Source organism: Anopheles funestus, chromosome 2RL, assembly GCF_943734845.2.
Source record: "Anopheles funestus chromosome 2RL, idAnoFuneDA-416_04, whole genome shotgun sequence".
NCBI classification, from domain to species: Eukaryota; Metazoa; Arthropoda; class Insecta; order Diptera; family Culicidae; genus Anopheles; species Anopheles funestus.
Window position 1 is genome coordinate 45,909,366 of NC_064598.1, and position 12,764 is coordinate 45,922,129.

At 43.0% G+C, this 12,764-nt stretch overlaps 2 protein-coding genes across 3 annotated transcripts in view; one reads left to right on the forward strand and one right to left on the reverse strand.

The window, feature by feature from the left end:
* Window positions 1-6,142, reverse strand: part of LOC125765431 (uncharacterized) — a 52,995-nt gene extending 46,853 nt beyond the window's left edge. For both annotated transcript variants that reach the window (XR_007418557.1, XM_049430594.1), the window contains exon 1: window positions 2,462-6,142. Coding sequence is in view for 1 of the 2 variants with exons in the window: in XM_049430594.1 (XP_049286551.1) it covers window positions 2,462-3,508 (1,047 nt within the window). In the remaining variant the exon portion in view is untranslated. The remainder of the gene's footprint in view (window positions 1-2,461) is intronic.
* LOC125765408 (elongation factor-like GTPase 1) overlaps window positions 1-12,764 on the forward strand; it is an 86,398-nt gene that overhangs the window by 52,827 nt on the left and 20,807 nt on the right. The gene's annotated exons all lie outside the window — the stretch shown is intronic.

A 12,764-nucleotide genomic window follows, 5' to 3' on the forward strand; every position in this document is an offset into this window, starting at 1 on the left:
TTAATTTCTTCCTCACTCTGTTTATGCGCCAGCATAGAATAGATTGGTGCTGGTTCTAATGGTTTTACGAGCTTGTTGTTGACCTAACCCAACAAACTTCATGCCCAGCATGCCTCTAGCTACCGATAACTGTTCACGTTCTTCAACTTACCCCTACAATGGTTCTTTTCCTCGGACGACGGTGATAAAGGAATAAAAGCATCATTCCACGGTTGCGGTTGTGCGTCAAGCTCGTTTTGCATAAAGACCCTTTAGCACAACGAGATGTACTTACTGCCCGGTTCTTGGTTGTACGTAGTGACACAATTTTTTTTCTTCTTCCCGTCTCCACACAAATGCTTCTTGCTCAGCATCGCTAGTTCGTTCGGCAAATGTACACGTCAGCAATGACCACAACCTAACGGTGCACCAGATTCTTCTCAAACGTTGGGACGAACGATGGCGCGCTGTACAAATTACGGCGACCAGTAAAAGTCGCCTCGTAAATCTCGTCACCGTCAAGAACTCGAGCAACCACGGGTACGTTCTTCGGTGCAAATTGCAAGATCGCGCACAGACGATGGGATATTGTCAGCAGTACCGGCAAGCATCAGTACCAAGGCACGCCTACGGCTCATTATCGCTCGCCCATCATTTCCTGGTGCACTCGTACGAGCTACATGTAAACTGATTGGCGGAAGACATTCTCTTTCGGTCGTGGTCTACAATGCTACACAGTCACACACAGGGTAATGTGTCCTGTGCGCTGTTACGTCTAACGTCCTTTGGAAGCCACTCACTCGCTGATACGGTGAGGGCGATAACGATTCAATAGATCATGGCGATTGATGTGTTCTTCTGGGTGCGCATGCTCACCGAGATTGAAGCCATTGGAGATTTATCTCCCTAGCGCTATTAGATCCTAACATGCATTGGGACGCCCTGAAAGGTGGTCGATTAATTAGCGTATCGTCGATCGCTGCAAAGGATCGCGTGATGGCGGCACATTCTTTAGGCTGCGGCATTCGTGGTCAATATTCTGCTGTAATCGAGCCATTGCTGCTCGAGGAAGTGTTTAGCTTGCCTTTGGGATAGCTTCTTGATTAATTCACTTTTGCATCGTGAAAGCGTTCGGGGATCGTGTTTCTATGTTTAAGGCAACATTTGACAAGCAGTGGAGCGTCCTAAATAGAGAAAAAAAATCCCAACTCGCTTTATCTTAATGCAACCTCGGAAGCGTCCACTTGCGTGGAGCACTCGCAAGCCGATAGCCGTTCGTTGGTTTCGGCAGCGTTTCATTCGCTCGAATGAACCGTTAAGGAACCGTTCGATATACCGAGCTAACGAGATGGAAGAACGACGTTGGCTGCTGGTTAGAAAGCTCGCTCCGAACGGGTACGGTACACCGGACGGAATCGAACGTTGTTTGCAGTTAACCGGGGGATGATGATTCCACACTCTTCATCTTCACCCTTGACAGCTAGTTTAGATCTCAAAGCCGTCCAGACTATCCGGTTGGGTGTGTGTGTGTGTGTTTTTTTTTGGTTTGTTTGCCGACTTAAATACGGGCTTTGCAAAAATAAACGCACTTACCGGCCAACATGTTTGCCGCTTTCCGCTGTTGTGTGTGGGTTTCAGGTGCGGAAGAATGTTACCCGCCGTACCGAAGTACAACTTTCATCGGAATGAACGGCGTGGGGCCATCAATTTAATACCATCCACACCAAGAGCATAGTGCACTGGACCAACCTACTTTTACGCAGCGAGAATGGATATAGGTGAGTTGTGGTGATTTGTTCTTAATTTTACCATCGTAAAGAAGTTTGCAATTAATTAGACGCTTTATGGCAACTGGCCGGGTGGTTTAAAGTGCTTTAAGTTGTAGCACGTTCGAAGTGTGGAAATTAATTGCTGTATGTTGTGTAATAATTTGCACGGTGCAGTAAAACATTTTACGCAGCACCTTCGCAATGGTGCAATTGTGTTGGATTTAGAACGCGAACTATCACGCCATTATTGAGGTTAGACTTTGCGCAATTCTTCCCGGTCAATAAAGAGCAGCGGACCTGTCCGTTTTCTCATATAAGGCATATACCCAGAACTCAACCACTTGCTGGGAAGGTATTTTCACACACTGTGAGAACCATTACGAGTTGTCCCGGTTTACAGATTGACCTCGTCGTGTCATTTGACTAGTTTTTGTTTCGTTCTCGTTTCGACACCTCGCTATGATTTCTAGAGCGCGGGAACGTTTATGAAGTTACCACTTGGTCACTCGATCGTATTTTTTTCATTTAATTCTGGAATATTCGGTCATTTAAGGCTTGAAAATGGTTTCAAAATTAGGTTAGTATCTTAAACGATTTCGCTACCTTCCCTACTAGTAGAAGCTCTTTTCCGATGGGTAGCATAATATTTAGCAGCCACTTTTTCTTGACCAAGAAAGACGGAAAAATTTGCCATCTCATCGATGACTGCTTACCTTGTCTTTATTGTTCCCGACCGGTCCGGTGGCAGTTCCGTTTTCGGGTGCCGGTATCGTAACGGCTGGCGGTGTTTGCTGCGGGATCTGGTTGCTACTGCTGCTCGCCACTGCATTGCTGCTGATACTGACCTTGTTCACGTTGACCGTGCTCGGTCCGACGTTCGCATTTGTGGCCGGTTTGTTGGCTTGTGCCGCAGCCGCGGCAGCCGATAGTTTGTTCTTGTTTTTGTTCGAACTATTTTTGTGCGATAGGCGGCGTGGCGTACTGGCACGAATCGGTGCCGCTGCCGTTGTCATCTCGACTGTAGCGTTACGACCCAGGGGCAAATCCGTCGATCCGGACGAACCGTAAGCAGCACTGGTGGCAACGGTTGAGCTTCCCCGGTTGGAGGTTGAGGTGGCCGTAGTTGTGGATGTAGTACTACTACTACTACTACTGCTGGGGCTGCTGCTGCTACTAGTCACACTGGTCGAACTGGCCGTGGAAGGTTTCGTTACTTCTTTCGGTGATTCCTTCTGCTTGGTGGGTGGTGCGCCAGTCAGTGCGGCCGCTTTGGGCAGATCGGAAGTGGTCGAAGTGGAGGTAATGTCCCGGTTTGTTGCCCCATCGGTCACGAGTGTTTCGGTGGCGGTGCTAGAAGAAATGGCAGCCGTCGCCGTTACCGTGGTCGTCGTCGGTACGGTGGATGCTCGCGGTGAACTGAGCGCTTCCTCGCTCCGGAACGCATCCGGCAGCTCGTGCTCGGCGACGTCACGCTTCCGGCGCCAGTTGCTACCGAACGTATGCGCCTGCAGATCGCTGATCAGCTGTCGATACTGTGGATTGTTGAGGAAGAGTTGATCGATCGAAAGGAAATCGTACCCGTCATCATCACTCTTCAGCTCACGATCGTCACCGGTGTCGGAGTCGAGCTGTACGCTCGGTGCATCGTCCATTTCCGACTGCTTTGGGTTCGTGCTGCTGGGCGATGGTATCGCAAGCGTTCCCACCATGAGCAACTGCAAGCTCACCAGCAGCACCATCCACTTTTGACAGGTCACCATTTCGCTAAAGGCTTCTTCAGGCGATCGTACGAGATGTGGATCGAAATTGTGGATGCGCAACCCCGGAATGACACTTTTCACGACTCGGTAATTATGTTCTGGCAGGCCCCGTTTGCGCCAGCGTGTGCGAGCAAAGTGAAACGTTTTATGGAGTTGCAGAGTTTTAGCAAAAAATAAAAAAAGTTGAAAGGTGACGTTAGACACTCGAAGCACGAACTGATGTGCGGCTTAACAGCAGTTCCACATTGTCTCACGATAGTTTTTGGTTGGGAAGGGCCGGAGGTCTGGTGAATAATGAAAACGGTTCCGTACAATCGGATTTTACCGCCACTCCGGATGAGAGTGTTGGAGTAAGATGGCGAACAAAATGGTTTTTTTTTTTTGCTATTTCCAATGGTGACGCTCCAAACGTTGAGTTCTGTGAAATGAACGAGGGAAAAAAAGGTAAATAGAGAACGAAATTATAGGTTAGTGTTGGCTGTTAAAAATTATGATGATGATGACGATGAGAAACGCCATTGTAGATTTTGTGGATCATGGCAAGATTACGTGCAATGGGCGAACAGAAAAAAGAACTTTGGAACAAATGAGGTAGAAAAGACGAGAAAAACAGACAAACACGGCTAGAGGATAAAGCATCCCTCATTTTTTTCTTTGCACTCCCCATTCTTATCAAGACACGCTGTATCTATCTTGCGCGTAACATTTGGACACTCGTCAAAACGCACCGTTTATCGATGCCATTATGATAAGATAATGAGGTAAAGGGGTTTTGTAAAATGAAGTTTTGAGGAGGTTTATGTTTTAATTTTCACTTGCAAGCTAGAATTGGCTTTTTGTGGGAGGATGAATAGCTTTAATTTTTGGATGTTTTTATATTGTTGATCATGTCTATTTAGATTGTGATGATTGCATGAAATGGAGTAGTTTGTACTAGAACTTAACGTTTCTAATTGTCTTTTGTTGTTCTTCCTCACTTTAGGGGCGTTTTTAATTCTTCAAACTTTTAACAGACAGTTTAACAATATGATAACTTAATTTTCTAGTTTTTTTTTGTATTCGGAGAAGCAATGTAAGTGAAAGCGTAAAACAATAAATGCTGTCATCTCCGTAAATTTGTAATGGGTGACATTTTCCGCGTTAGTGAACGACAACCATGCCCAGACCAGGATCGACGACCTAAATGTTGAGCGTTATTTTCAGGTCAAACCAGCACCAGCCAGCTGTTACGTTCCGTTCCCCTTTTTCGTCGGGTAAGTAACACATCAAATCATTACTTCCTAGCATCGCCATACCGGTCTAGCTGAAGCGTAACCACGGTCGTCCTTGTACGCGAGCGTGGTACCCTCCGATCGGGTTTTTTTTGCCAGGTCGATCTGGAATCACCATTCCAGATCGAGATCCATTTGCGTACTCTAGTTGCTTAATTGACTTGTCATGCTGCCGGCTGTTTGAGTTAGATCTTTTTTCTACCTCCCCTCCAGTATGCTTTCAAGACCGTTCAGCAGAGGGTTATATCGTTGAGATACGCAATCGACGCAGAGTTCCCGATTTGTTGGGCACGCGCTCGTGTAGTTGCTTCAAGCAGTTACTTGATTGGCGGAATGGAACGAATTGAAGCGCATTTTTGCAAAACCATAAAAAGGGCGCCACAAGCTAAAATCCGAGCAATGGTTGTGTTGCAGGCGGTTTTTTGTGACCTTCCTGAACCGTTTCCTGTCAATTGTCGCGTGCCTCAGTATCTTCTGCTGTATTAAGTGGAATCAGTTTTTTTTGTGTTGGGAAATCTCCCACTGATTTCCCTTTTTTTATTTGTCAGTTCAAAACTATATCACCGCATCGTTGGCCTTATTGAGGGATGGGTTTTTCTTCTGGTTTTTTTTCGTTTCGAAATAAGCTTCTCGAAAGCTACATGTCAAATCGGTAGCTTTTGCTGTTCGTTTTTAAACAAGACATTTGGTGCGTGGTACAGTTTTTGCCCCCACACCGTTGCACAGCCCTTCGAGATGGGTGAAAATTTCTATTCTTTAATTATGTGCAACCTGCGAGTTATCCAACGGAACAGACAGGGGCGTTACGCACATATACATGGCCCACACACACATACGAGAGAGAGAGAAAAAAATGTTCATATTACGTTCCCAATGTTACTCGCTTAAAAATTGTAGATCACACGATCGACGGATCGGTCGGTAGGTCAACCGGAAAACGCCCCATTTTCACACGTTGTAGACATTTTAATTAGCGAGCGAACTGGGTTCGAGGGTTACCCGCCTACGCCCCGAAATGTGTAATTACGCCCGGTGAAGAAGGTAAGGTTTTTGCTGGGCTTTTTTTTTACAATAATTAATTAGGCCGATGATGATTGTTTGTGGCAGGGCACGGGGTACTTGGTTCAGTTTTGCTGTTTTTGTTTTGTGCAAAACGATGATGAAGCGTACAGATAAGGTTTTCGTTTCCGTTCATTGAACTTTGGTTTTTGTTTTGTTTATGGCGTCACGTCAATTAAGTTTAATGAAAATTAATTTTTTTCTTTTTATTTGTGTCTGTGTTTTTTATTATTGTTCACCCAAATTGTGCCTAATCGTTTATTATTTATTAACTTTGTATAGATGCTTTATAAGAAGAGATTTTCAAATTTTTCGTACAATGTAATCAACTGAATGTATAGAAATCTTTTGAAAAATGCACCAAAAAATCTTCAAAGGCTAAAAGAGTTTTCGACCCACATTTGCCGTTCCAAAAACGTTTCCAAACCCTAGTACCCTCTCTGCATTGAAGGTCATAAATCACATTCTCTACTGAGCTGGAACGATATTCATAGCACCTGCTGCTGAGTGAAGTATGGCTCCAGCAATAGCTAGTGGCAATAGAAAGACCACTAACTACTCCCGTCCAAAAACCTAGGTCAACATGCCATAATGCGTACGGAAATTGGTTGTTCCGCCGTAAGAACTCAGCTCACGTTACAACTTGGATGGACATTTTTATGGATTCCTCTCACGCATTTTACGATCGTGAAGACAGAGCGTTTAATAGTGTGACGGTAGCAAAAGTATTTTATTTATTACCACTTCGTCGCAGCATCCTATTTCTTGACCTTCGCAGTTGTCTGGCGCACGGTTAAGATCGATAGAAAACGAGAAGTTGCTTTCACCAGCGTTGGAAAATAAAATTCAAATCAAATTGAATGGAAATAAACTGAGCAGTAAACTTGGCTGAGCAAGGTCCGTTTGCTCATCTTCCAAGGGGGCATTCTCTTTTACTAACGCCTTCCTAAAATACGACGGAAATAAGATCGTCGGTGAAGGTGTCGGTGTAAATAGCGATTGGAACAAATTGAATGCAAGAATTTTCACATTTGTAGGCAAAACCTGTTTCCCTTTTAGGTGCCCCCATTGTGGATGCAGGAAAACAGCTTTTCTAGCAGAGCAGGTGTCAAGAGTGGTATAAAATATGTGTGAGCCCCCAACCATTCACCCGTTCGATGAGCCGTTCGATTGAGCTCATAAATTTGGATCTTCCGAATGAATCGAATCGTCTGTGCGGTGAGAAAATGGGCGCCAGCGATCGATTCCGTGATTGCGTGCCGTAATCGATTGGTGATCATGCTATGGCCCTCGAGTGGTTTCGTGTCGTTTGAGTTCTGTTACTCGTTAGTCGCTGTTTACGGTTGCGTTCTTGTTAGCTTAAGCTTTGTTGCCGTTTGAACAGGAAACGTCGCCGGGAGTGAAAAATGATTCTATCGGTGTTCATGATGAGTTAATGAGGATTAAATTTATGGTAGGATATAATACAAGATGATATAGATATTTCCTTGCATTCGTTAAAACGCATGCTATGACGCTTTCGGCTATTTTAAATAGGTTTTAATTTGCCCTATTCCATGGAGAAATGAAATTGTTTTGAAAATAGAAGCAAAAGTCGACGGCCTTTCGTAAGCGCATAGGATTACACACACACACACCCAATCGTATGAATGAAGATGTGGTGGAAAAATTGTGCAGCCCAAAATCGAGAAGAAAAAAATCCATGCTCGTTTCTCAGCTGCGAGGCATCCAGGTTGGAAAATAAGGAAAGCACAAAAAAACCCCAACATCAAAATCTCGCGGTCAATTGCGAGGGCGAAGCGCAATTAGATCGCAGTTTCGCGCTCTTCCTACCGTCCCGCGTGTATCACGGTTAGATTTTCGAAGTCCGATTCCGTAGCTTTGCAGTTATGGTTGCGGGCCATTGCTGGCATTTGGCGTTTCGATGGGAAAATTGGATTTTCCTTCCCGGTGTAGCAACAGCCTTTGGCATTGGCTATGTGTCGGTGAAGGTTTGCTCGCTTTACTTCTCAACTACCCTGGTGCAATTCATCGCCTTGCTAGCCTTTTTGGGGATACGGTACGGCTGTACAGCACGCTGCAAAGATCGTCGAATTGGTGGGATGAAGGTTTATGATCATGATGATCATGGTTACAGCCGTAGCAGTGGGTGGTTCGTTTTGCTGGCGGATCGTCATAATTTGGAGGGTATAGAAATCAGAAAGAAAAACTGAAAGTTAGCCCGAAATGTGGCTGAGATCGTTTCTTTTGGGGCAGATCATCTGCCTCAACCGGAATGGGAAAATGGAAGATTGAATGGAATCATAATAATTCCGTACAGCATGCGTAGAGATAATGGAAGTGGTGTAAGATGTAAGTGTATGGATTTTAATCTACTGAACAGATGACATTTCATTACATTCCAAGATCTGATCTGGGTGCATTACATGTTATTCCTTTATTTAAAACTGTACCTTGGGGTGTTTAGTTGCTTAATGATTTTTCAAGTACATTTTTAGTTCAGTTTTTTAAAATAGAAAATACGAAAAATAACCAAATAAATTCATTGAAAAAAAAATTATAATGGTTGCTAATGTAAAGTTGTAATTCTATCCCAAAACTAGTGAAAACCCTTCTCATCTCGTTCGCTCCACGATCTTATCTTCACTAAATAGAAAACAATCCCTGTCTTTATGTTAATGAGACTGGTGTAAAACTTCACCCGACCCGTCCGTGGTTGGGTTTATCTCTTCATTTCGCTGTCATGATTTCGGTACAACATCTTCATCTTCGGTACGATCTTATGCTAGGATTGTGCTTTTTGAACGGAAATGTCTTTCTCTTGTTGCAGGAAGTCCGTTAGTACCAGCAGAGCTGCCGCAGTTTCACCCAAATAGTGTAACCCTCGAAAGGGCAGATCGAGGGAAAAGCAAACAAAACTCGGCCCGTGAGTTGAAGAGGGTAAACATAAAGTAGTCAAGAACGTCGTGTTTTGTGAAGGGAATACTTTTGGGATGTTTGACTTGCATTCATTTGTTGGTGCATTTATCAAATCCCATGACGAATAAGGTGTTTGGTGTGTTTTTTTGTGAAGCCCTCGTATCGTGTGTCGTATCAGACGCAGTATTATTAACGCTTCAAGAAAATAATTGCTAAAAGCCATTTATGCTATGCGTAACGATATAAAACTACAGTTGTGTGTGATTCATTACTTTTGCATTTTAATTTTAGCACACTTTATTTGCCCCACAAATCGCTTATTCGCACACCCGGATGATTTATGTCTTATGTGCCGTGGGTAGGTCAGTGGTTCAGACATTTTAAAGAACTAATTAAACAGCTCACCACAGGAATGGAGTGTGTTTTAAGTTTAATCATGTTTTAGCAACCATTACAAAACTCATCGTGACCGTTTGGCAAACAGTTATTAAAATTGTAATCAAGCCTGCTGTGTGTGTATGTGTGGTTGTATTTTATGTGTGCCGATGATGAATGTGAGGATGGAATAATACTGTTTTTCTTCTCCTAATTACTGCCGGATCTATCCGGTTGAAAGCTTTTGCGTAAAGCTTAACGTAATCCCCCAGCAGGAGATAAGCTCGGAACAGGGCAGATAAATTATTCATAAAACACGTGCCCATGCCAAATGGTGTTGTGCCGTTAAATTGTTTACCATTTAAAAAGGCGGTCATTTGATTAGCTTTTTATTCCATTCCTTCGTTCGGTGATGTTTGTGTGAAGAGAAGAATAGAAATACAACACCAAAAACACAATCAAATCATACTCAATTTTGCAAGTCTCATTTAAGATCGCTTTAGGTAACTGTTGTTGTTAAGCTTTTTCGCTAATGTTTGCATACAGTTTGACACCTTTTTGAATGTGTTTACCAAAACATGTTGGTAACGTGAAAGATGGATGGAATTGTGTATCTTCTTTCTGGGTAAATTTATTTACCCAAACTGATTCTTTTGCTGAGAGGTTTCTGATCTTATTTTACCCCTCAGTCGATACACATCGGTTTACTGGTACGTGAAGAATTTGTCAGCACCGATTAGTCCCGTTGCAGCTTTCACCTGTAAGAAGAAAATGTGTCGAAACATGGCGATGGTGGCAAATATTGACGATGAATTTCATGCAACCGTAACCGAGTTCGGCGTTCTTTTGGGTGGGGTTGTTGTGTGTGTGGATTTTTTTTTTTATTTTTGGCATCATTTTGGGTCATTTTTTTCCCTTTAAAGTTGCCAAATTGGTGCTCTATCATTTGCTTCATTCCGAAGAAATGGCGAAGCACCACCAATTCATGTTTCACTTTGCCTTACGCATTCGTGACTGACTCGTCTATTACACCGTTTTTTTGTTGCTATAATTCTCAACCCAAACAATCTAGCGGTACAACGGAAAAGGAAAAATATGGCTCAATGGTACAAGCTTACCGATGGTTACAGATTCGCATTATCTCGCAAAATGACGCTTCATCTGATGCGGTCACATTTTGGAGCTTTTTTTTTTATTTCGCGTGTCCCTTTTTTTATTATTTGCTAACGCCAATGTGGGGGGAAACCGTGGTAAAGTAAACGAAACCATCCGAAACTTTAACGTGTCCGCTAGTGACCGTAAAGTAAAGCGTCCGTAAAGGTGTTTGATTGGTGTTTGCCCACGAATGCGCCCCCAATCTTTCGCCACATGCGTCATTTGTTCGGTGAGATTATAATTCGGTCATCTCTTTCCATTGATCGAGTACAATGCGGCACAGCAACAAAACACCGTCAGATGTCAGTTCGGTTTCGTTAGGCATGCCGGATCGAAACAATTGATGTCAGCTTAGAAACGGTGGCGCGGAAAATCGGAACGCCGGAAAATATTGCCTGGTAGAAAGGAAACCAACACGGATTGAAGATCGGAAAATCGAAGATCGATCGATACATTTTTGGTCGAGACAAGCGAGGGTGAGAGAGAGAAAGAAAGAGAGAGAGCATGCGGCATGTACTTACAGACAATGAATTGTGTTTTTTTCCTTTCGTTTACCGGCATTGAAGTTTCTTTTCCGGCCACAGAAATCGGGGACAATTCCAATATTGTCCGGTAGTGGCAATTGCAAAGCACTTGGGAGGATGCGTTTCGATTGTTTGTTTTTTATTGTTCTGTTTATTACCCAAAAATGTTTAACATCAATCCACCGTGTTACGCTTAGCTTAGCCTCAATTCGCCCGGCAAACAGAAATCGTTCGACATCGCAAAATATTGAGTGGCATTAATCGTTGAATATGCATACAGCCTGGGTTCGACCTACCGCATGGCAAAAAAAAAAGGTTCCGGCAGGAGATTAACAGGCTCGTTAATAAGTTGGCCTTCCCCCACCGATCGTAACTCGAGGAGGGATATTTCGGCAGAACTAGTTAACCATCTGGATGGATTTCGCATCGACACGAAACCATAAAGCAAGGAAAGCTCTTCGAATCGGCGCTTCGAAGGTTGAACGATTTAAGAGCTTTTTAAATGAACGATGAACTTCGAGCACCTTGCCATCGAGCCATATGGTAGTTACGTTGCGAGAATCGGTTTACGATCGCAGCAAATTTATGATCCATTTTATTGCAATATGAGCAGTTTTACATCGTGAAGAAATGGCAAACCTTTGATGATAGTTCCCGCTCTATTCCACCCATTCAGTGGGTTAGTGCCAACAGAAAAACTTTTGAAAACAATTCACGGCTTCCGAAAAAAAAGAAAGCTTACCATGCCAAATTCCGAATATTGTAGCATCTATTAACAAGTCTTTGTTGTTGTTTAATGTTTGACCAAAGTATCATATTGTTTGTCCGCACGCCAACATAAATTATTCATCGTTATACAGTTTTATCATTCGGCTGTTTTTAATAGAGTCTCCATTTTTTTGAACGAGTGAAAGTGCCATTATGAACCGCGATCGTTTGCTTTTATAATTGTATTAAAATTTGATATCCCAATAAGCTTTAGCGCAAGCACAAGCAGTGCATAGCGTTATAAAGTTTTATGTTTCGTTGTTCTGCTTTGCATAACATTGAGCCAGTTTACATTGCGAACAGTTTGAAAATGTATTTAAATCTAAGGCGCCGAAGTGTAGCAATGTTTCCCGTGGATCGTAACATCGTAAAATATAAATTGTTGCTTTAAATGTGGATAGTAATGATTAAAAGGCTTTGCTCGGCAAGACTTTGATGCTGTCGATAAATAAGCGAGGATTAATTTGACTTTTCTTGCTAACTTATCCATGCACATGTATCCATCCTGAGTGTTTTTTTTTGTCGACACACTCTCCAACATGCAATCGATTCAGCCGCGGATCGAATTGGACACATTGAGAACAATTTGCTCGCATTGTCGCTTCGACCAAGCCTCGCCTAGAGAAGTCAATTTTCTGCCACATTACATCGAATAAGCTACACCGATTGAATATCCGTTTTCGATCGTATCATCACCATCGGTTACCGGTGACGTTTGTGTGAGAGAAAAAAAAAGAGGGACATTAAAGCAGAAGCGGACAACAACGATCAGGTTTTGAAGTTGGGTTGAACGAATAAACAAGCTGAAAACAAGTGGTTTCTTTGGTGCGGAATTTTAGCTTCTGATTCTTTGGATGAAGAGTGCCCGATATAAAACGTTACCAAACACACACATACCATTTGATAGGGAAATGAGACAAAATGGATATTGGCGCTTTTTTATGCTTTATATTCTTGGGTTGAATATAATTAAGTTTATCGTACGATGCTTTCCTTCCGTTGTAAGATGTGGCTAGACAAGGACGGGACTCTTTGATGTGAGAGGATTAATTTATGCATTTGGCCATTTTAACTACACCATAATGGTAAACAGTGAGCTTAATTAATTTCGTGCATAGTTTGCATGCTAATCTGAAATTGCATTATTGTACATTGATAAGGATCGTTTGGGCCTAACGAAGAGCA